Genomic DNA, 23,673 nt, shown 5'->3' with positions numbered 1-23,673 from the left:
ACTAACCCTATTTGCAGTCTCTAAGAGCCCAGCATCAGCACATACTAATTGTTTTCACAGAGGCACCATCAACCGAGCAGCTGACTCCTCTTGGCTGAAAGACTTTACATGTTTTATTGTTGTTGTTGTTTTGTTTGTTTATTTGTTTGCTTTCAGCTAAAAACTACTGAAACGTTAAAACAGAAATTATGTATATGAAATATGGCAACAAATTTTAAAAAATTGAGATAATGGAAATAAAAACCACAAAAAATGTTCCTAGTGAATCAGGAGATCTAAGCATGCTTTAATAAGAATGATTTTTTTGTTGATTGATATAAGATTCAAAAATATACTGACCCTAATTTCAGATACCTTCTTTATAGTGCTGTTTACCAATAAATAAAAATATCCCCAAGACATAAGGAACCATACAATTACATTATTCCATCCTAAATTTTGAAAGGCAGTATATTTATAGGGTACTATTTGTAGGAAAAAGCCTGTGGAAAGATTCATATTACTGTCAATGGAATTTGGATGTGATGTTTAGTTAGAATCTCAGGAAAATGTCGCACATAGCATTGTATCAACATGATGATTTATGAAATATGAACCAGAATACATCTACATGGGGCAGAGTTAAGGGGTCACAATACAGGAGCTCTGAACTGTCATTTAAACTTCTTAAATATACAAAGAAAGAGGAGTAAATTAAAATCATGGCTTGTAAAAGTTTCTTTTAAAAAAAAAGGAAAAAGAAGAAGGAAAAAAAGCTCTATTAGAAAAGCATCTGTGCAAATGCCTCAGGACTCTCCCAGTATTTCTGGAGCCTAAAATTGCAGACATTAATTATTTGGAAAATGTTTTTTTTTTTTACATTTAAGTTGTTTTCCATGATGCTGATTTTGTCACAGATGCATTCAAAGCTGGCTTGGGGCAGTGGGTACAGCAGGTACCAGGTAAATAGCTGATCCTCCCCTTCAGTAAACTTTTTATTCTACTGTTGCTGCTGCTCCCAGGGGAGAAAGGGGGAAGGTTTCATGGAACAGCTGCTTCTCCTGTCAGGACCTCAGTCTCCCAGAACTTACTTTTTAAGTGAGCTTAAGAAACACAAGTTTTGCAACCCAAGGCTTTTCTATAGCTATGCAGACAAGTGTAGCTCATTAACCTCACCCCTTAATCCCAGAAAGAAGAGCTGTCTTTCCCTTTACCCTTGGTGGCAAAGGCGAGCTCAGTTTGCCATTTAAGAGAATAAATTGAAGAGACGGATAAGGAAAAAATTAAAAGCCCTATTTTTTCTCTATACGTAAGCAGATGAATTATATGATTAGGTGAGTCTTGAGTGGGCAGGGAGTAAAAATAAATATTTTATGCAGAGAAAGCATGAATGCAGAGAAAGCATGAGTTTCAGGGACAGAAAATAGTTGAGAGGTAGCAGAGAAGGATTATCCAGTGGTTAGACCTTACTAAAATCTCCTTCGATTCAGAAGCAGTACTCAACCACACTGATTTCTAACCCTTAAAACTTTCAGATCAATTCAGTCTTTCAGACTCCCTTTGAAAACCTCACTGGTCCCTCTCCCTGCTTTCCTACTCCTCTTCCTCTTAATGCTGTGTTCCCAACACAGATTTGAAATTATCCCATGCAGTGGAGAAAACGTGACCAGCTCTTCATTTGGGATGGGTTCTGTTTCTCCTTTTTAATTATTTTCTAAAGAATTTCAGGGGGAAAAAAAAAGTCTCAGATTAATTCCGCTTCCTGGTGCAAAAATAGAACCTGATATTCATTCCATAAGCAGCTTTTTCTTTTATCATCAGTAGTTGTTTAGGATGCATTGTAATGCAAACCTTGGAACTTTAATCCTCCATCTGAAAAGTCTGTGACACAAGTGTTACTTCCCACCCCATACTACATTTCATCTCCTAAAACAACCAATTCAAAACTGGAGTTTTGAATCTTGAAACTCCCAACTAAGTATATGTTAACATTAATTTCAATATATATATAAAGGGTCCTTACATGTATAAATCCTTGTACTCCTTGTTTCTTAATGTTAACATGTTTTCATCTTTGGATTATCCAATTTATCATGGGAATCTCAACACTACGCCAGTGTATTCTTATTTGCAAGTGGTTATCAATTCAGTTATTCCTAATTTCTACTTCAGTAACTAACAGCAGTTCAGTAACTATATGCTTTAAGAGAAAGAGTTCTAGAAACAAAGGAAGGCAAAGAAAATATGATTTTAAATCTTCAGAATAGGCAGCTAGGACTTGTAAATTCTTATAAAAATGCTGTTTTTTACTTACAGAGTCTGTTTTCCCTTAACCTTTACATTGCAAAGCCTTCAACATCAGTGCAGAGTGAAAATAAAATAACAGTTGTTTCGATCTGGGAGCATTTAGACATACATCAACATATAAATTATACTTTAGAACAGTAATAATGTTATATATCACTAAATAATAACTCTCCATTACTGTTCAAAACAAATTAGACAAATTTTCTTTGAATTACAACGTATGAAAATGTAGGATTATTTAGTTGTTTGAGTAGTGTTTTTTTTATTGTTATTATTTTATATCAACACCCCTCCTAATGTTACAGAAAATCAATTTCTTTCCTGTTTATTACTGAATAGAAAGTTACAAATACATTTCAGAAACAATATTCTCTGAATATTTTGACTTTTTTTTACAACAGTTTTTAAGCCAACCAAAGAAGTAGCAGTGTTCACTTTAAATCAGCCAAGACTTCATATTGCTCGTAGCTCCCACGATTATGTTTTCTTTGGAATAGAAAAGACTCCACTTAACCATGCCATGAAAAATCTCCAAAGCCCTCTGGTCATATTGAGATCATCAGTTAAAACAAATAGCAAACCATGCAGATATCTGAAACTGTCCCTACCTCTTAGCAGTGGGGAAGTAACGTGAGCAGGATGAACCATCCCAGGCACAGTAAGGGTCTCTCGCGAGGCAACACTCAGCACATGCTTTTCCATACACATCACAGCGGTGTAAAGGAAGCTGTGAAACTCCAGTGGCAGAGCCAATGTAGAGCTGTTGCTGTAACAAAAATATAAATAAATAAACAAACAAATAAATAAATAAAATTGCAAATTACCAGTTTTTTTGCTAGGAAAGCCTAAAATATTTACAGTAAAACAACAAATGCAAAAAGGGATGGAGATCCTGTTATACACTAAAGGAATGAGAATTGTCCTCTGGTTAAAAAATCAAATAGGAATGACTGATTTTTTAAAGGAAACTCTCAGTGGCTTCTCTAAGAAGAAAAAATAATATTGTATTTTTTTCTTTTCTTTCCTTGTATTCAGATCCCCTTGCTGGATAGTGCTACAATCAGTGACAGAAAACAATGAAGAATATTATTGTGGTTTTCATTTTTAAAAATAAATAAATAAACAAATAGGCAGCTTTCACTTCCATTTCCTATGTAAGACTTAGATTTGTGTATGTGCAGGGGGACTTCTAAAGTAAACTATTTTAGACAGATGCTGATACATTTCAGCTTGGAAGTTCTGCCACGCATGCATTTCTTTGCATGTCTAGTAATTCTGATTCTTCATACTCTTTTCTGCAGGTCACACATTTTCATTAAAACATATATTTAATGAGGGAAGATGGCATACTTATATTTGGATAAAAAACAATGTTGAATGAAAGATGGAGTTCAAAGGTAGAGAGGAGCTGCAAAAGAAAAAAGTGATGCAAACAAAATGAGGTACCATTTGTAGCGTGTCACAACAGAAAATCTTGTCTCTCTCAGTTTGCTCTTTGATATCAAATCCAGGTGGTCCATTTGGGAGGCTGGTCCCAAGAGAGGCATGAGGAAACAACTACTAAACCCATATGAAAGTCCAGACATATTTCAGCTTAACACTAATTCACAAAGCAAACAAGTATGAGTGTAGTAAGCAAATACACTTAATTCTGAGATACATAGAATAAAACAAAATAAATGGATATATAAAAATAGCATGGTGTAATCCTTCTGTTTTTAAAACACTGACACTTTTCTATCAAAAGCTGTCCAGCACCCATGATGGAGCAATTAACACTTCTCTTTTGAGTCACTCCAACAAATCCCACCAAGAAAATGCATATTTGTATTCATTTTTTCTGTCTTAGAAAATATATCTGGTATGAAAAAATAGGTTTTCAAGAAATATCAAAATTCTTTATCTCCTGCATTGGGATGTCCCAGAGGTACCAATTCCAGGAAATTCAGGGATGGAAGGTGGCTGAGATTACCTATTTATTGTAAATGATGAGCACTGGAGACCAGGAGACAGAAAACTGAAAGCGTTCAAAGAAGGTGTTAAATTATTTGAGAGACAGCAGTTTGGCAGTTTTTACAGACATATGAACTGTAACAGAAACATCCCTTGCCTTCATGTAAACATCAGTAGTTTTTCAAGGAAAATATGTCAAGGAGAAATATCCAAAAGAAAATTCACCAATAAATTGAAAACTAAGCCCTATTTAAGCAGCTGCTTCCATCCATTATAGTACCGTAGCTGGGCTGTAAAGCCACGCCCTTCTGGGCAACAATCTCTGACCACTCATATCTCTCCACAAAGCCTTCATTGTACGTAGCAGTCCCCAGCTAGTGTATCCTTGAGCAGCAGATGACAGGCAACAGACATGAAGGGATGATTTTCTTTAACTTAAGTCACTTAATGAAGTTCCCAGCTTAGGGGTACATTCTGCAGTAAAAAGAGCAGCAATTCAAATCATAGGTGACCTAATCATTTCTCGGGGGATGCCTTTTCTCTTTACTGATTATAGAGGCAGCATAGGTCAAATTAGAGCTTCACTTAAGTATCTTAAATGTCCAGATGGTATTGATCTGGGTCCTATGTAATTGAGGCATTAATATATATGTGTGTGTATATATGTGTGTGTGTAGCAATGTGTGTAGCCAATATAAAAATGAACCCAGAGAATGCATATGGGAAAATAAAGAAGTATGGTGTAATGGTTTCTTACATACCCATGTAACCAATTTCATTTTGTAAAATAGCCCTCTCTAATTTCTAATAAATGTCTTTAGAATTAGAGAATTACCAGAAACACAGAAGAAAAAAAGAAAAAAAAAGAAAAAAAAAAAAAAAGAGGCCAGAATAGGGTTACTTAAAATCTCTACTCCTTGTAAGTAAGTTCATAAAGTTCAGTCACTGAACTATAGCATGTGTTTTAGGTGCCACACAGCCTGAAGGCTGCTGATCTGTTTGCTGCTCTTCTCATTATATTTTTAGACTCCAGCTGGTGATCATTATTCTGGACACTAATAATATATAAATCCAGGCAGTAAGAAATTCAGAAAGTAGGAATAGAATGTTTTGCATCAATGGTCTGACTTTCTTTTGCCATACACAGACAAACTACTTCTTGGGCAAAAAGTGTCTCCCACGTGCTTTTTAATTTAATGAATCATCTGATTAACAGATCAAACTAGAGAGAAATAATAATAATAATAATAATAATAATAATAATAATAATAATAATAATAATAATAATAATAATAATAATAATAAATCTTCTAAAAATCCTTGCAGAAGTATCATTACTCCAGAGAAGCTGGGAAGACTAGACTAACATTTTAAGCAATCCAATGATTTCTCTGCTGTATTGTGCTTCCCAAAATCTTTCCCTAGCATTTGGAGGAAGAGATAGGTGAGAATTTTGCAATTAAAAAAGAAAAAATAATAATAATAATTTAAAAAATAGAAGAACTTAGGAAGAATTTTAAAAATGAGGTACCATGTACCATGCTTTTATAGTTAAGATAAAAGAATTGTAGTGATGAAAATAAAATAAAGTGATGTCCTTAAATGTATTCAACAGGACCTGCTGTTTTTACTGTTTGCATTTCATGCTTCTGCTTTCTACAATGCATGAAGTTATAGTGCTGTTTATATGAAAAACACTGTGATTATCAGAACACGAGTAAGTGTTTGAACTGTAAAACTACAGTATTTTGAAAACCTAAATATAAAATGGAAACATGTTGCCAAATACTTATTTGATACAGAGACACATTGCCAAAAGCTTGTCATACTGTATCATAATTCTGTCATTTTATCCTGAGGCTGGTTGATTTTTCATGAGCTTAACTGTGCCTGATTAACTTGTGTTTTATGTTCTTTTTTAGCTTTAGACAATTTTAGTAGTGTACATTTGTTTTCAAAAGACCCGGAGAAAATCATAATCTCTCCTGAATAACTAAAGACACTTTGAAGAAGAGATTGTACTAAAATATATGTCTCATTATCAAATATGATTGGCTGCTTTAAGGGAATGTACTTATAAAAATAATCCAAAGCAGAACATTTTGGTATGAAGTGAACACATATACAACTTGACAGGTTTGTTTTTAAATATCTCAGTATGCAATGGCACTTTTTTTGTGTGTGTGTGTGTCCTGCCATTTTTGTTGTTTTAGGTGATAAACTATGTCAGAAAAGTGGCCCCAAACAAAATGTTTTCTGTCAAATACACGAATGCTTTCAGACAACTTTCCTATATACAGTGAATTCAACTTCTGTTTAATAGTGAATAGAGAATTAAATTAACTAAATCTTATTTAGAATACATACATCTTTCAGTGCACATAAACCTGCAAGTAATACCAAATCTCCTTTTTACTGAGAATGACATTCATGGAAAAATTAATGAGTGTGAACAAGTAACTGGTATTTGCACAACATTTAATTTACATACTTATTTATTTTGAACTGAAGCAATGCATATCTAGTTTAAGTAGACTAAGTAGCCCCAGTAGACTCCCACAGTCTGCAATGATCAGTATCTTAAGGGCTTTCTGATGCAGAAACAACATTGTTATCCTTACTGCTCCTTGGTACATTCTCCCATCAGTGGTTCTAATTCCTTTTTGCATCCACCATAGGATTTGTAAAACTGTGTGCCATGGTCATTTCCAGAGAGTGTGTTGTGTCAAAAGGTATCTTCTTTTGCATATTTTACATAGCTGTCTGATTAGCCTCTGAGGGAAAGGAACACCATGCAATTCATGATTTTACCATGCTGTATTGTCCTTAGCATCACGTCCCTGCCTGTTTGTAAACTACACCATTTTAGAGACTGAAAAGTCTTTATTTATTTTGTGTCTCTTCACAGAGACCATTCTGCACTTTGTTCATCCTAGGGCTTCTTCGTATTCCACTACCTCTTTTCTGCTGGGATCAGAAGTGGTTCTGGTAATAATCTCTTCTGGTGATACTTTCTTCCAACATTACTTCCATGCCTAACTAGAGCCAGGGATCTCTGTCATGTGAATTGAATTTCCATTTATAACATTGGCTTTGGTAGAATTTGCTACCAACGCTACAGAGTAGAACTGGTTCCATTAAAGCAAGGGAACAAGTTTGGTCACTCCTTTAGAACAGTTTCTCTGTCATGAGATTTAATATGTGGAATTTTTTCTTGAGATCCTCCAGCTGGTTAGTTTGTGTTTAGTTTCCACCTTACCAGTAAGTACCACAAACTAGGATTTTCCTTTCACCTTTGCATGTCACATTTTCCTGAGAAACTACTGATGTTTATGTAAAGGCATGGGGTGCTGCTGCTGTAATTAATATATCCCTACTGACTGCCAAGTTACTGTCTCTAAAAGACAGAGGCCAATAAATATTTAAAAGTGATTTAAAGTTTGTGCATATAGTACCTGTTTTGTGGAAATCTTCATTGCTGAAATAACAGTGGGTTCCTGGGGAGGGGGGAAAGAGTTAAAATATAAAATGAGCTCTATAAATACAGAAGTTCTGGTAGAACACTATTTGACTAAGTTAGAAAACCTGAAATTAAACTACACATTCTTTAGTAATGGTCCTTCTTGCTGTCTTTTGCAGTGGAATATTTTCAAGTTATAAGTGAATTAGAATGCGTGTACGTATCTCTCATGTTATGTTTATTGTAGACATATTGTTTTAAATCATTGTTACCATTTCAAAGTGATTACTTTGTTACTAGTTTCACATTTTGAAATTAAATTAATCTTTTAATATTAAAGCTGCATTTAAATAACCTCCTAGAAAATATAAAAATAATAATGTCTAAAACAAAATATATATACTACATATTTAAGATTATAATACTGAAATAAATAATACTTTTTAACCATATAAATGTGAAAAAAAAATCTGCAAAATCTTTTCTTGTAAGAACAAACTATAATCACAAGAATAATCTTGTTGACTGTGCTGCACTATTCACATGAAACAAAAAAATAAAGTTCTTCATATTTACAGAATTCAGAATGAAAACATACAAGAAGTTTTGTTTATTGTTTGTTTGTTTCCCATGCTGGCATATCCATTATTTAATCAACCAAGTGGGTCACTAGGAGAGTTATTCCTCTCTTGGCTGTATCTACTCTTAATTACATTTATCTGTATCAGACTACTATCTACTTTCTTATATAACAGACTGTAGCAAATATTTAGCAGAGTAAGTATATTTAGATCTATTAAAGATATATTATTTATATGTTTTAGGCCCAGCTGCTTGAATGGATTTTCTCCAGAGAGTAAAAATGGCATCGATTTGTTATGAAGTCTGCAAGTCAGTTCTGTATGCACTTCATTCCATCTGAAAATTTACTAATGATCTCATGCATCATGGTTTTGGTTATGTAAAATAATAAAGTACTTATTAAGCTTTCACACTTATGTAGCTTTCAACTTGCTTATCCTGAGAGAATTTGGTATGGTTCAGTGGATGTTAAGCATGTGGACCTGCATTACTAAATGGGTTAATATACCTTATATTAAAAAGCATCAATTAAGTGTAACATTTGAATGAAAATTGAACTCATTGGTTTGTTTGCTCAGCTGTTCAGAGAAATATTGCACAAATGGGGTTAAAAGAGACATGTTATCAATGTAAAAGATATGGAAGTCGTTCAGTTTGGTGGAATTATAAATGAAAAGCATTGTACTCAGGACATTGCTGTTTAAGCAACAAAATCCATTCTTTTTGATGCACTTAAGGTATACTTAAAATCTATTGAAAATGTATTTCAAAATACATTGAAAGATATTTGATCCTATGCAGACAAATTCTGCTTATTACACTGCAGTATGTTAATGCCCTCTTTAAGTCTTAAATGTATGCCAAAGGAGATAAATGAGCTTTCAAGTAAATCAGAACACCAAAATCTCTTTGTGCAACGAATAAATACATAAGTAAAATAAAATACTAAATTTGAATTTGCCATTTTCCATAGCACTTCTGTAAAGTCTTTTTGAAAGAAAACTTTAATTCCATTTATTTCCTTTCCTTCACTTTTATATTTATTTGATCTCCTTTAGCTTGGCACTTTCTACTTGATTTGGGGAAGAGACTTGTACATTATCAACAATTGCCAAATTACCCTGCATTAATGTAATGACTTTTACATGTATAAGAAAGACAGACAGCTGGGAACCACAAATTATTTGCTTCATTTTCTTCTCATAGTTTTTACTTTATTTTCAGCTGAAAGAAAAGTAAAAGGGGGGCAAGAAAAAAAAAAAAAAAGTGGACCTTAAAAACAAAGATATCCATTTTTCAGGGCTCAAAATAGTGGTCTCTGTTCTGCCCTTGGCAGAACACCTGCAGGGACACCATGTGATAAGGGCTTTAAGGGCTTGCCCACCATGTACACATCATCTTCATGCCATCACATGAACTCAGTGCTCCTGTACACGTAACAGCCCCTCAGAAGTCTGTGGAATGTTAAATAGTGCCGTAAAACAGCACAGACAAAAAGTAAGTGATTTGTTGTTGTGTACAAAATAGAGACGGCCCTGGGATCTGTCTGGAAAGTGTTTGAAAGGTTTACTTGGCTTCCACTAGTGGGAGTGCCTATAAGGATGCTGTATTTTTTTAGGTGGCCCAGACAGAAAAACTAGAAGAGATTCGTTTTCATGAAAAGTGTTAACAATTAGGGAATGTTCACGGTGTCTTGTGTCAAACACTGAAAACAAGGGTCTCAAGTCACTTTTGAAAACATGAACACTTTCTTTGTTTCTGAGATTATTAAGAATAAGAAAACTGCGCAGCTCAGTGTTTTTCATAAAAGTTATGTTATGCGATAATCTAAATAGCGTTTAACTATTAAATAAGAGTTTAGACTTCTACACAATTCTTGTATTGTGGGAGAAAAGAGACAAAAGAGACAGGCATTATTGACAAACTTGCACATATACTTATCTAAGTACTGCATGTAATGTCTCTCAGATTCATAGATACTCATTTACATTTTAAACCACAAAACAAGAGGCTAGAATAACTTTTTTTGTATATCGTTAACCTCCAGCTAACACTGAAAGTTCCAAGGTTTATTTTGACTAGTGTCTGGGTTTGCAAATGGCAAGCTAATTAGAGGGGTATGCCAGGCTATCCCTTGGCTAGATTGCAAGAAGTTCAGTTTGCAGCTGTCCACAGAGAAATCTACAACTTGACACTTGAAATTTAGCTGCACTTACCCGAAAGACTGTCATTTCTTCCAGCAAGACTTCCTCTAATTCGTGCCAAGTCTCCTTAGGAATTGAAACCACTTTAAGAACTGTTCCAATATCTTGAAAAAGAAAAAAAAAAAAAAAAGAAAAAGAAAAAAAAGTTTTCAGGTGTTTATGAAGCCTACTTCTGTATGTATCAGAGTAATCATAGGCTCTTATATGTAATTATTTCACATATAAAGATTGTCAAGCCACATATCACTGCACTTTTGTATCACATACTATACTGCTATTAAGAAAGAAAGAAAGAAAGAAAGAAAGAAAGAAAGAAAGAAAGAAAGAAAGAACAAAAGAAAGAAAGAAAGAAAGAATTTCCGTAGTTTTTTTTTTTTTTTTTTAATATCAAGATTCAACAAAATTAACAAGAAGAGAAATACTACTTTAACTGTTAAAGAATGAGCAGGACTGAAATACTATTTAAATGACAGTATAAAATGACAGATGTTTCAGTCACTTAATTGAGGAAGGAAATGCAGTAACTTTACTCAGCCATGTTTTATTGTCCATTTTGAAGTATGATGTTTGTCATTCTTAAAATGCAAGTGAAGATGTTGTCAGAAGGCTCAGTATGGATATAAAAACATCTGGACAAATGTTGCTAGATAGATGAAGCTGTTAGATCTCTTAAGTACATATGATCTTCCCTGTGTCAAACAAAGTACCTAAGATATATAAGCCCCTTAAGGCGTCTATATTACTCTGTGTATTTTAGGTGAGGGGTAAAAAGCAATCAACTTGTATCTTCTGTTTTAGCAATAGGTGTGTGCCAGTATTTTAGCACTATATCCATTTATATTCCTGGGAGGGGAGGGGGGTTGCAAGTGGCTTTAAACTGCACAATACCAAGACTTGAAATTCCCAGAAATCAGGGGGAAAAAAATGATTTAATCACTGCAGACTCTGAAATGGCAATAACTCTGGATGTGACTTTTCTTTTTAACCAATCAAATGTAGTACCATGTAAATATAGGAATAACAATGACATCCCTAAGGACATTTATTAATAGTTTATGAAGATACAAGGTATATTAAAATGGATAATATTCTCAAAATAACAGAACTATAAAGATCAGCATTCTTAAAACAAGCATTAAGTTATAAAAACACAAAGTCAAAACATAATTTTAATATATATATATATGTTGAAACTTCTAATGAAAAAGATGACAACTCACTTCAAAACTGAAAAATACAGGTAAAACTGAAACACATTTCATAGTGTGAAAATGTTATTTTTTTAACTTAAGCATCTTAAAAGCAAATGATCTTGTGAGAAAATTCTGGTATTTCAACTTCTTTATATGAAATTTTATCTTTTTAGAAGTTTAGAAAATATATTTTTTTTTCCTACATAATATCTGCATCACTGTTTTCTTTCATTAGTCACAAATTCATAGTTTTTGTTTTAAAAGAAAAGAAAACAGTTCTTTCTAAATTAATATATATTTAGCTTTATTTAGGTAGCTACATGTACAAATTAAGCTAGAAAAGATATTAGGTAAGTTGTTTTTGGAAGCGGTTTTCATTATGGTTACTACTACAAAATGAATACATTTAATTCAAGAAGCAGTGAGAACACTACAGAACAAATGCAACATGAACTTTAAAACAAGAAGTAAAACCTACAACAATTAATGGAGAACAACAGATAATTTAGCATTAGTTATATTTGTAATATAATGGTTGAGTTCATTTCCTTAATTATCTTGATAATTTGATGACTGTGGTTTTGAGGAAAATATATGGGTAAAAGAGAGAACTGTGATCTAATAAATATGACAGTACAGTGCAGTAATTTATCATGGTTGTATTCTGTGTTGGGCTATGTCTGTCCTCAGTCACAGTCCATCAAATTCCATATTCTAGAAATATAGGGGCATTTTTGAAGAAACAGCACAACTGATATTGTGAACTTGAGTAGGGCACTGAGTAGACATGAGTTCCCAACAAAATGTTTCAAAAAGAAATCTGTGTTTTAACTGAATTTTACAACAATTACTATCACTTGATGCCAGAGAAGGCCTCTGAGGCCAAAAGTAATCACTATGGAAACTCTGGTCAGGCCAAAGGTACTGAAGTGGAGCTTTATCTCAGTTCTACATCAGGTTTTACAGAGTAGAGTTTCAAACAATTTCACACAAATGGAATCAGGCTTCTCCTTTAGGATCAATAGGCTCTGCCGAGTAAGATAAGATTACTGTTATTAATTTGCTTTACTGACAGATGTACCTTGACTGTGCCAAATGATCCTAAACATCAGACATTCAGGATATGCATTAAGTGCGTATCTTAAATCCTGTTTTTTTTGTGTGTTTTTTTTTTTTGTTTTTTTTTTTTTTTTTTTTTTTTTTTTTTTCTCCTGATATAATTTCAAGCATTCTGATATGATTTTTTTTTCCACTGTGAAACACTCTGGTGCAATCACAGTGGGAAAGAAACTGTTTGACTGAAGATTTCACCCACAGGAAAGGAAAATGTGACCACACTGGATGCCTATTAATTATGTTGTGTTCAATTATTATCAGTTATTCAATGGAAGGAAAAGAAAAAAAAATCCTCAACATACTGAAGTTCAGCAGAATGAAGGAATAATGGAGATTGCTGCAACAGCAATACAGATAAATTTATCTAATCTGATGGGACAGACCTGAACAGAAAAATCCAGTCATGTCCCAGAGAGCTTAATTCTGGTTTTGTCATAGGTCATCAAGTAGGAAATTGCACTGTGACTAGGATTCCTAAGCTACTCCCCAGTTTGCTCTTTGGGGAAGATGTAGTATGTGCTGATTGTGTATCTGTTTTTGCTTTCTTTTACTTTGACCAGCCAGCTCAATGCAGCTCAGTGCAGTTTTGTGGCAACAAGCCAGACAGGGCCTTAGTTCTTCCTTTCTTATTGTGCCCCTGCATGGAAGATGCCTCAGTCTGAAAACTGCAGTAAGGACAGTTTTCTCAGAGCAGTGTAGAGTATCTTTTAAGCACCAGCTCCAAGCACAGGTGTTTTAACACCTATTCTTTTCTCATTAGGGATAAGACCTCCTCCTGGAATAACCTTCTCCTGGAAAAAGAACAATTTATATTGACAATGGTAGTATTTCCAGAAGCATTAACACTCACAAAACTGTATTTTTGGTGCTGAAACATCTTTTGGCAAGTGCAAGCAATAACCTTTCAATATTTTTCTTGCAGTTTTGGGGCACAAATAGCATCCCAAATTATATGGGATGCAGAACACTCACCAAACAGCTGAGTATTAATGGTTTAGAGAACTGAGTGTCTGAATTTCCAAATCAAATGTAAAAGCTAGAGATTGAGGCTTCTTCAGAGGGAGACCTCACCTGACTGATTTAGATAAAAACCACCATACATAATGATAACTGTCTAAAAGTTGTGTTTCAGGTTTAAGCAAGTCTTCCTGTACTGCCTGAAAACAGACAGGAACTTCTACATAACTGTTTGTGTTACTCTAATAGAAGTCTTGAAGAAAGCACAAAGAACCTCTTTCTGGAAATACTTATCTTTCTCACTTGCAGAAATCAAGGCATCTTTTTTAGACTGAATGCCAAACCTTGGTGAGATAACTACCACCTCCAGAGGTAGACATAAATCAGCTCCTTATGTTTGTTCTACATCCTACCCTAGATGTTGAATGGATTGTTTCCTTCTGCCAAAGCCAAGGGGAGTACTGTCATTAATATTTTTGTGGGCTGAATCAGGTCATAGAAGACTTGTTGAAAGGCACAAAACTGCCAGTTGTAGATTGCATTAAACCATTTAGTGCGTGATGGAAAATATATGTGTTGCGTAAAATCATATGAAACTACTTTTCAGTGTTTTATGCAAGAAAATATTGTAACACTGATATCTAATAACTCAGTTCACAGCTTTAAAGCACTGGACTTTTTTTCTGCAAAGCTACACTTCCTGAAGTAAATGTTCTGAATTGCTACACATGCAGTGTGTTTTGTACACAAAGTTTCATCAGCTCTCAGTTTTCCTCATAATATATTTCAGACATCAACATGAAAGAGACCTTGAAATTTATTGCTCTGGAAATCTGACCCCAGGTCTAGAGAACCAGAACTGTAGGCAAGTCAGAAATTGGACTGTCATAAAACAGAGCCAGACATTTTTTTTTTCAGTCCAAAGCTGAAAAGAAGTGGTTGATGTGGGGTTGTTTTGGTTTGAATTCATGATGTCAATGGCTAATTATTAACAAAAGTTTAAAATGCTTTTGTTGAACATAACTGAAACAACAGCAAACTAATACGAAAACTTCAAAGACGAAGAATCAGATGCACCAACTACTAATCATCATAGGCCTTCTGAAGCCACTGAACTAAGGTAAATGCATATCAGCTAATTTCTGGTCATTGCTATTTCTTGTTATTACTTTTCTGGGAAAATTCTCTTTCCCAAGTGCGTATTTCCACTTTGGATGCAATGCCTAGTCTGCTTCATTCTGCAGCACTTCTGAAAAGTGCCATGTTTCTATCTGAATCTTCTTAAAACATGTCTTATGTGCCAGTTATCTGAATCTTAGGTAAAATTATCTACTCTTCTGGCTAAAGAACTGGACATCTTAAAGCAATATTTGAAATACTTGAAAGGCACACAAGACATTTCCCGCACCTGGAAACTTGCTTCATTCATGTTAATATTTCTTATGATGTGCTTCAAAATGGGTACCTCAAAAACTCCATTTTAATACTAAATTATAATTAATAAGGTAAGATATTTTTAATAAAATTCCCTAATAACCGTAGTTGAAAAGAGTTTGATCTTACTCCAGCTGGCAAAGGTCCTAAAGAATTAAGCTATGCAGGCCACGGCCTTAACCTGTAACAGCAAACGTATAAAACAAAAGGATCCCCACACACAGTTTTGAATCTTGCCCCAGATTTTCATGGGTAATCACTGGAACATAACTCAGTGTTTTATCTTTCAGAGTATGAAATTTTATCTGATCTATGCCTTTGTAATGTCTGAAAGAACACATAGTGTAGATTCAAGATTGGCACTCACCTGTGCCAATGAACATCACATCATATTGGCCATCTTCTGCGTCTACTCGATCTACTACTATCTGTGTGAACTGGTAATCTACATCTGTTTTGATCATGATTGGACGATTGTTGATAGGGAATACTGGGTTGTACATGGCTGGATGACTTCTTGCAAATGTTATAACTTCATCAGGAAGGTCCTTGGTGGAATCAAAGCCTCCAAATGTTTTACTGGGACACTGGGAAAAGAAAAAAGAAAAAAAAAAAAAAAAAGGAAAAAAAAATAAGTATTTTGCATTTTAATACTGAAGAGTAGAAAGATACTACCAATCTATTTCATCACAATCATCATATCTTCAGTTTATAATTAAGTGTGACAAGAAATCTAATTGTTTCATGACAGACAGCAAAAGTTGATTCTGCCACTAAAGGTCTCTATTTTTATTTTTTGTTTCATTTTGGATTTAAAACAATATAGTTAACAGGATGTAAATGATTTTCATAAATCATTTTCGTTTCTACCATGCAGTGCAAATGGATTTTCATTCATTTACTGATTAGTGTTATTCTTTAATTGACAGAAAGAACAAACTCTGAATTTTATAAAATTGTTCAGTATAAAACAATCAATTTCAGAATTTCCTTATCTGTACTGCAGATAATTAATCAGTTATGCCTTCAACTTAGTTTCAAAGCATTCTCTGCTGAAGTTGACTGGTTATCACAGAATTGCAGAATCACAGAATTGTAGGGGTTAGAAGGGATCAAGAGATTGTTGGGTCAACCTCTCTGCCAAAGCAGGTTCCCTAGAGCTGGTAGGCAACTAGATAGGCATCCAGAGAAGGAAACTCAACAACCATCCTGGGCAGCTCCTAGAAATCAGTTTCTCTACTAGTAATCAAGCTCTGAAGTGCCAGGACAATAACCTGTTCTACTGACTTTATATTCATGATTGTCTTAATGAGTTTGAGTCATCAATTTAGTCCTGATAACATGGATCCTCTTACATTAAATTATCTCTACAGATATTCTAATGTGTGCAGTTAGCAAAGGGTTTGACTAATCTGACTAAATGTGACACATGCAGTATCAATGAGCTACACATTAAATAAATTAATTAATAAATTAAATAAATGAGCTACACATTAGGGTCCCTTTAACGTAAATGGAGAGAATAGACACAATTTATCCCAACTTAAATAAAACAGTAAGTTTAAAATAAATTCCTCTTTAAAATAAATAATCCCTTTGCCACCTTATACAGCTATGAGTGGGCCAACCACTTTTGTCTCTGTAATCTGTGAAAAGCAGGAGGGTTTTGCCATCATTCTTCCAATGTAAGAAAAATATAAAGGCTGAGAAAGGAAAAAGAGGTAAAACCATTGCTCTGGTATCCACAAAAATATTCCTCTACTTTCACCTACCTTATTTTCCCACGAGGAGACTGAAGGACTGTGGCTGATCACCACCATTTCTCCCTATCTCTTCTGTAAAATTTCTAAGTATTTTATGAACACTTAAAGGTTACTTTAAAATAACCATTTAGTAATGTATTAACACTGTTGAAAGGATGAAGAAAATGAGCCATAATTAGTCCAAAGATACCAAGAAGACAACTGATTGTACCTCATTACTAATCTTTACACAAATACCTTTTAAAGATATCTACGACTCTGAAAGACAATTGACAATTATTGTAATTGCAGCATTTGAACCTGAAATACAAACAGGTGCCCTAGATAATTTGCCTTTATATGCACATATAGAGTATCTTCCAACTAAACTAAAAACCTAGAGGGCAACATCTTATTAAACAAGAATCCAGCCATTTCAGGATGCTCAGCAGAAGAAATCAATTGCCTTTGCTATCACCTTGATCCAGATTATTAATAATTCATCAGAAATGAAATTAAAAAATCAATGTTGTCAAGAAGAATAGTTGTTATACTCAACAAAATGATCCTTCAAGAGTGGACATGTAAAGTGTAAATTGTCACTTTTTGGCATATTTGTTAGTAAGCAAATTCCAACACTGTCCATTACATAGGATGGAAGAGAGGGAGGATATTCGATTAATATATATGAATCATACTAAGCAGAAAACAAGTTTGTTATCCATTTTGTTATGTCAACATTTTAAAGCCTTTCTATTATTATATATTCTTTCTCTCTTGTGCTGATCTATTACTAAGATAAAATCAGATACACTATTTCTAATCATTGTCCAAACCATTGCCTGATTTTTTTTTAATTTCACACTTCAATTGCTTTAAATTTTGATTCATATTCCAACTGCAGTTCAATTCTAATTACTGAGATTAATTAGATGATGATTAACTAGATAATATAAATTATTCTATATAAAATTCTATAATAAAAAGACCTTATAGTGGTCTTCCAGTACATAAAGGGGGCTTAAAAGAGGAGCTGGAGAGGGACTCTTTGCCAGAGTGTATAGAGATAGGACAAGGGGGAATGGTTTTAAACCAAAAGAGGGTAGATTTAAATTACATATAAGGAAAACTTTCTTCACTCTGAGGGTGGAAAGGCACTGGAACAGCTTGCCCAGAGAAGCTGTGGATGCCCCATCCCTGGAAGTGTTTAAGGCTAGGTTAGAGGAGGCTTTGGGCAACCTGATCTAGTGGGACACCCATGACAGGGAGGTTGGAATTAGATGGTCATTATTGTTCCTTCCAACCCAAACCACTCTGTGATTCTATGATCACCACACAAGAACTATATACTGTTAATTTATTTAACTTAACAATATTTAACTTTATATAATTTAATATTTAATAAAATAAATATAATTTAATATTTATTAAATCATATAATTTAATAATTTTTATAATAAATTATATGTTAATTTATTATATTAATATTTAATAGTAATATAATATTAAATTATATTATATAAATATTTAATTTTACAATATATATTGTTAAGATTGCCACTTGCCGAGGCGATTGGCTCTGGGGCAGACATGTTCTGCAGCGGAGTGGAGGATCGGGACAGGCAGGGTGAATTTTTCCAGCATCGAGCCCACTTGAGGGAGCCGCCAGAACCCTGCAGCCCTCGAGAGGGAGGCAAACGAGGCGTAGGCGGAGCCAGAAGCGCCCCCTCCCCAGCCGTTCAAAAGCTGCCCGTAGGGAGTGCGGCGACAGGATGTGGCGCATCAAAAAAGGAGTGGTGAGGCAGTTTGCGCAGGCAAGGCGAGCAGAAAGGGCAGAGAGTTCCCCCATGCCCATATGAACAACTCCTCTCCTCTAATAGCAGTCTACTGCTAGCTAGGCTGCAATGGTCTCCACCAGGCACAGTGCTCTCTCTAGGAAGTCTGTACACACCCAGACTGACTGCCCACCCAAAAATGCAGCAATTCAGGTCTCTGGGTGCAGGGAGTGTCTGAGCCTTTTGCTGCCATCTTCGGGAGGCAGAGAGACTGTGTGTGTGAGGTGCAAGCAGGTGGATGACCTGGTCGGCCTGGTGGCAGAACTCAGGGAAGAGGTTGAGAGGTTGAGGGATATCAGGGAGTATGAGCAGCAGATAGACTTGTGAAGCAACTCCCTGCAGGGCCTGAAGGAGAGGTACCGGGGTGAGACACCCCAATTGGGGGTGGACTCCCTCCCCTGTCGCTGTTGGGGATCTAGGAGTTGAGGAGGAATACACACAGGTCCCTGCTCGACATCTCAGGTGATGCACCCCCCTGCCAGCCCCACCTTCCCAGGTGCCCTTACACAACAGATTTGAGGTCCCGGAGTTTGAGAGACCGGTAGGAGTGGATGAGGTAGAAAGTCTACCCAGGAGGATGCCTAGGGCGAGGAAGTCAACTCAGGACTGCCTCCACCAAGAAAGAAAGAAGGGTGATTGTTGTAGGCGACTTCCATTCTTAGGGGAACAGAGGGCCCTATTTGTCGGCATGACCCTACCCATAGGGAAGTCTGCTGCCTCCCTGAGGCCAGGGTGAGGGACATTGCCAGAAAGCTTCCCAACCTGGTTCTCCCCTCTGACTGTTATCCTCTTTTGATAGTCCAGGCTGGCAGTGATGACATTGAAGAGAGAAGCCTGAAGACTATCAAATGGGACTTTAGGGGACTAGGACGGTTAGTGGATGGAGCGGCAGTACAGGTAGTATTTTCGTCTATCCCTACGGTGGCAGGGAGGGGTACAGAGAGGACATGGAAAGCCCACCTGATAAACACATGGCTCAGAGGCTGGTGCCAACACAGATTTTATTTTTTTTTTTTTTGATAATGAGGCGCTTTACTCGGCACCCAGCCTGATGGCCGCAGATGGGTCTCTAAGGGGAAAACAGATCCTAGCCCAGGAGCTGGCAAGGCTCATTGAGAGGGCTTTAAACTAGGTAAGAAGGGGGATGGGGCTGAAACAAGGCTGGTTAGAACTGTGTCAGGAATAACAATGGCAAGGCTGGAAGAGAAGGCAATGGCCCAACTGAAGTGCATCTACACTAATGCAAGCAGCATGGGTAACAAGCAGGAGGAGCTGGAAGCCATCTTGCAGCAGGCAGGCTATGACTTGGTTGCCATCACGGAAACATGGTGGGACTGCTCTCATGACTGGAGTGCTGCAATCTCTGGCTATTGACTCTTCAGAAGGGACAGGCAGCACAGAAGGGGTGGTGATGTGGCTCTCTATATTAGAGAATGTTTTGATGTTGTGGAACTTGAGGCTGGGAATGATAAGGTTGAGTCCCTATGGGTTAGGATCGGTGGGAAGGCCAACAAGGCAAGCATCTGTTATAGACCACCGAACCAGGATGAGGAGACAGATGAGGAGTTCTACAGGCAGCTGACAGAAGTTGCAAAATCGTCAGTGGTTGTTCTCATGGGGGACTTCAACTTTCCAGACATATCCTGGAAGCACAACACAGCCCTGAGAAAGCAGTCTAAGAGGTTTCTGGAGAGCGTGGAAGATAGCTTCCTGACGCAGCTGGTTAGTGAACCTACCAGGGGAGGTGCCCTGTTAGACCTTCTCTTCACAAACAGAGAAGGACTGGTGGGAGATGTGGTGGTTGGAAACTGTCTTGGGCAGAGTGAGCATGAAATGGTAGAGTTCCCTATTCTTAGCAAAGCCAGGAAGGGGACCAGTAAAACCACTGTATTGGACTTCCGGAGGGCTGACTTTGAGCTGTTCAGGACACTGGTTCGCAGAATCCCTTAGGAGGCAGTTCTGAAGGGCAGCGGAGTCCAGGAAGGCTGGGCACTCTTCAAGAAGGAAATCTTAATGGTGCAGGAGCGGTCTGTCCCCACGTGCCCAAAGACAAGCCGGTGTGGAAGAAGACCGGCCTGGCTGAACAGAGAATTATGTCTTTAGTTTAGGAGAAAATAGAGGGTTTATAATATTTGGAAAAGAGGGTGGGCCACTCAGGAGGACTATAAGGATGTTGCAAGACTGTGCAGGGACAAAATTAGAAAGGCCAAAGCTCATCTGAAGCTCAATCTGGCTACTGCCATTAAAGACAAAAAAAATATTTTTACAAATACATCAACACAAAGTGGAGGACTAAGGAGAATCTCCGTCCTTTAATGGATGCAGGGGGAAAACTTAGTTACAAAAGATAAGGAAAAGGCTGAGGTGCTTAATGCCTTCTTTGCCTCATCTATGGATTTGATAAATGGACCACAAGAAATGGCTGCATGGTCTCACTCAAAGAGCTGTGGTCAATGGCTCAGTGTCCAAGTGGAGATCAGTAACAAGTGGTGTTCTTCAGAGGCAGTATTGGGACTGGCACTGTCAGGTGGCATGGACAGTGGGATCGAGTGCACCCTCAGGAAGTTTGCCAATCAAGCAATCAAGCTGTGTGGTGGGATTGCCACGCAGGAGGGAAAGGATGCCATCCATGAGAGACCTGTACAGGCTTGAGACGTGGGCCTATATGAAATTCATGAATTGCAACAAGGCCAAATGCAAGGACGTATATCTGGGACAACACAATCCTAAACACAAATAAAGGCTGGGAAGAGAAAGGATTAGGAAGAAGAGAAGTACAAGGAAGGCCCTGAGGAGAAGGACCTAGGGGTGTTGGTTGATGAGAAGCTCGACATGAGCTGGTAATATGTGCTTGCAGCCCAGAAAGCCAACCGTATCCTGATTCCACTTGTATCAAAGAAATAATTTTCACATTCCAAAAGTTATACATGAATAAAAAATATCCTCATAAAGGTTGCAGAGATGATCTTGATCTTGAAGTCAACTGAACTCTTCTGTTTAGTATCTTCATCCAGTTGTTGATTTTCAATATGCTATGCTAAGAATTTTGATAAGTCAATAAAAGTTGACTAGGCTATACCTTAACTGGACTACCAGGGAATCCAACAGACTAAAACAAAAACTACATTTTGGTAGGAAAAAAAAGGCCTTTGGACACAGCTGAAAGTAGAGTCTTGGCAGCATAAAGGAGACAAAATCAAGACTAAGGCTTTGTATCTGAATTCATATAAAATCAGTATGAATTCATGATTCAAATTTGGTATATATAAAAATCCTCCCTTCTCTTCCAAATAATGCTAAAAGGTTAAGTAAATAAATAAAATTCTGTAGAGTTTAAAGGAAAAATCCTGGCAACTTATTTGTTAAATATAAAGCTGATGTAGAATTGTTTACACAGTTTTCCAGCTTTTCAAAAGAACCTTTAATTTTCCTTTTCTTTACTCCGACTGGGCAAGTCACCAGATGCTTGGGAAGTTCATTGGCACCTCACCTATGAAATTCCTCAGATAATTCAGCACTGTTCAGTGAGAGCTGGAACTGAATCACTGTAAGTTCAGTGTGTTTTGTTTTTGTTTTTGTTTTTCTCCTTCTCTTTCCCTTTAGGGAAAAGGCAGCTACAAGTCTGACATCTAAAGGAACTTCAAAAAAATTATTCTTCTCTATTCTCAACACATCATTGAAAGTAAATTCAATTTTATCACTTTAGAAAAATAAAATCTCCGTTGTGGTCAGAGATGTCTCTCATTTTTAAATTCACTTTTATCATACTAATACAAGAGAATGAGTTTTGTGAATACAAGAATAAAAATTTTTTCAAAGTGGTAGACACAATGATTAGAGTCATTGGCAGTGGAGAAACTGATGGTCTCAGCCACTCTTATTAACTTAATTTTCACTGGCATAGCTTCTTGCACTACATGACGCAACTGAAGGGTTATGTAGAATTTGGGAACACATTCATCCTTATATAAGAAAGTAATTTACAAGGAAATCCCGATGTCTTTGCATGCTCTTGGTGAATCTTAGTATATATATATTACAGTGAAATTGTAAGTGTACAATGCATTCTGAAAAGGCAGTCAGAAAAATATATATCACTTATCTATATTTACCTACTTTGACAAAAAAAAAAAAAAAGCAAAAAATCATGATGACATATCAGCTTTAATCACTGTAATTTAAAAAAAAAAAAAAAAAAAAAGTTTAGCATCAAGAAAGAAATAAAACCTCCCTTGTTCTGTCTTTTAACTCTGGAAAGAATTAGGAATTCCTTTAGCAGAGGAAGTAGAAGCTGGGAAATATGGCTTATGGCTGTCAGGGTACCACTGTTTTCTTTTACATAGGAGGTCACTTTTGTTAGGCTAAGCATATAGACTGTCTACCTGCTGGAAATCAGTTAAAAAAAACAGATTTGAAATAACATTTTTAAAACATAACAGAAAATCAGATGGTTTAAAAAAGAGAAAGGATCAAAACTATTCCTGGTTTGTTTCCTGCCTTATATTTAAGAACGCTTTTAAGAAATATTACAAACAGATACATTATTTATGTTTCTATTTATGTTTGCATGTGTATGGATGCTTTATATTCAGTAATGATATTCCAGGATATAAATGGATCAAGCTGATTTACACCAGCTAAGGAGCTATCCTGATGTATACAATAAATGCTTTTCTCATAAATTCCCTATCTTCTTAGACTAGTGGCAACTTTGAGGCAGTTAAATACTTCTAGAATGTGATGATATCAGTTTGCAGTTGTAGATATGTGTGTCTCATATACACCAATATTTTAAACTAGAAACGGAAACAGGTAGAGGCACAGATTAAAAAGAAATGACAGAAGAAATCAGTTATTGTTACTCTAACATTCATTGCAGAAATATGTCTTACTGTACTAGACTGAATGTTG

The 23,673-nt window shown here is 35.9% G+C and overlaps 1 protein-coding gene across 1 annotated transcript in view; it reads right to left on the bottom strand.

Moving 5' to 3' along the window:
* SEMA3A (semaphorin 3A) overlaps nt 1-23,673 on the bottom strand; it is a 170,986-nt gene that overhangs the window by 8,793 nt on the left and 138,520 nt on the right. Inside the window, 4 exon segments of the mRNA XM_032180723.1 lie at nt 2,895-3,052; nt 7,695-7,736; nt 10,498-10,589; nt 15,553-15,772. Of these exon segments, the coding sequence (XP_032036614.1) occupies nt 2,895-3,052; nt 7,695-7,736; nt 10,498-10,589; nt 15,553-15,772 (512 nt within the window).

The sequence above is a fragment of the Aythya fuligula genome, chromosome 1, assembly GCF_009819795.1.
Source record: "Aythya fuligula isolate bAytFul2 chromosome 1, bAytFul2.pri, whole genome shotgun sequence".
NCBI lineage: Eukaryota > Metazoa > Chordata > Aves > Anseriformes > Anatidae > Aythya > Aythya fuligula.
Note: the sequence above shows the minus strand (reverse complement) of the source record. Positions and strands in the feature narration are given on the sequence as shown.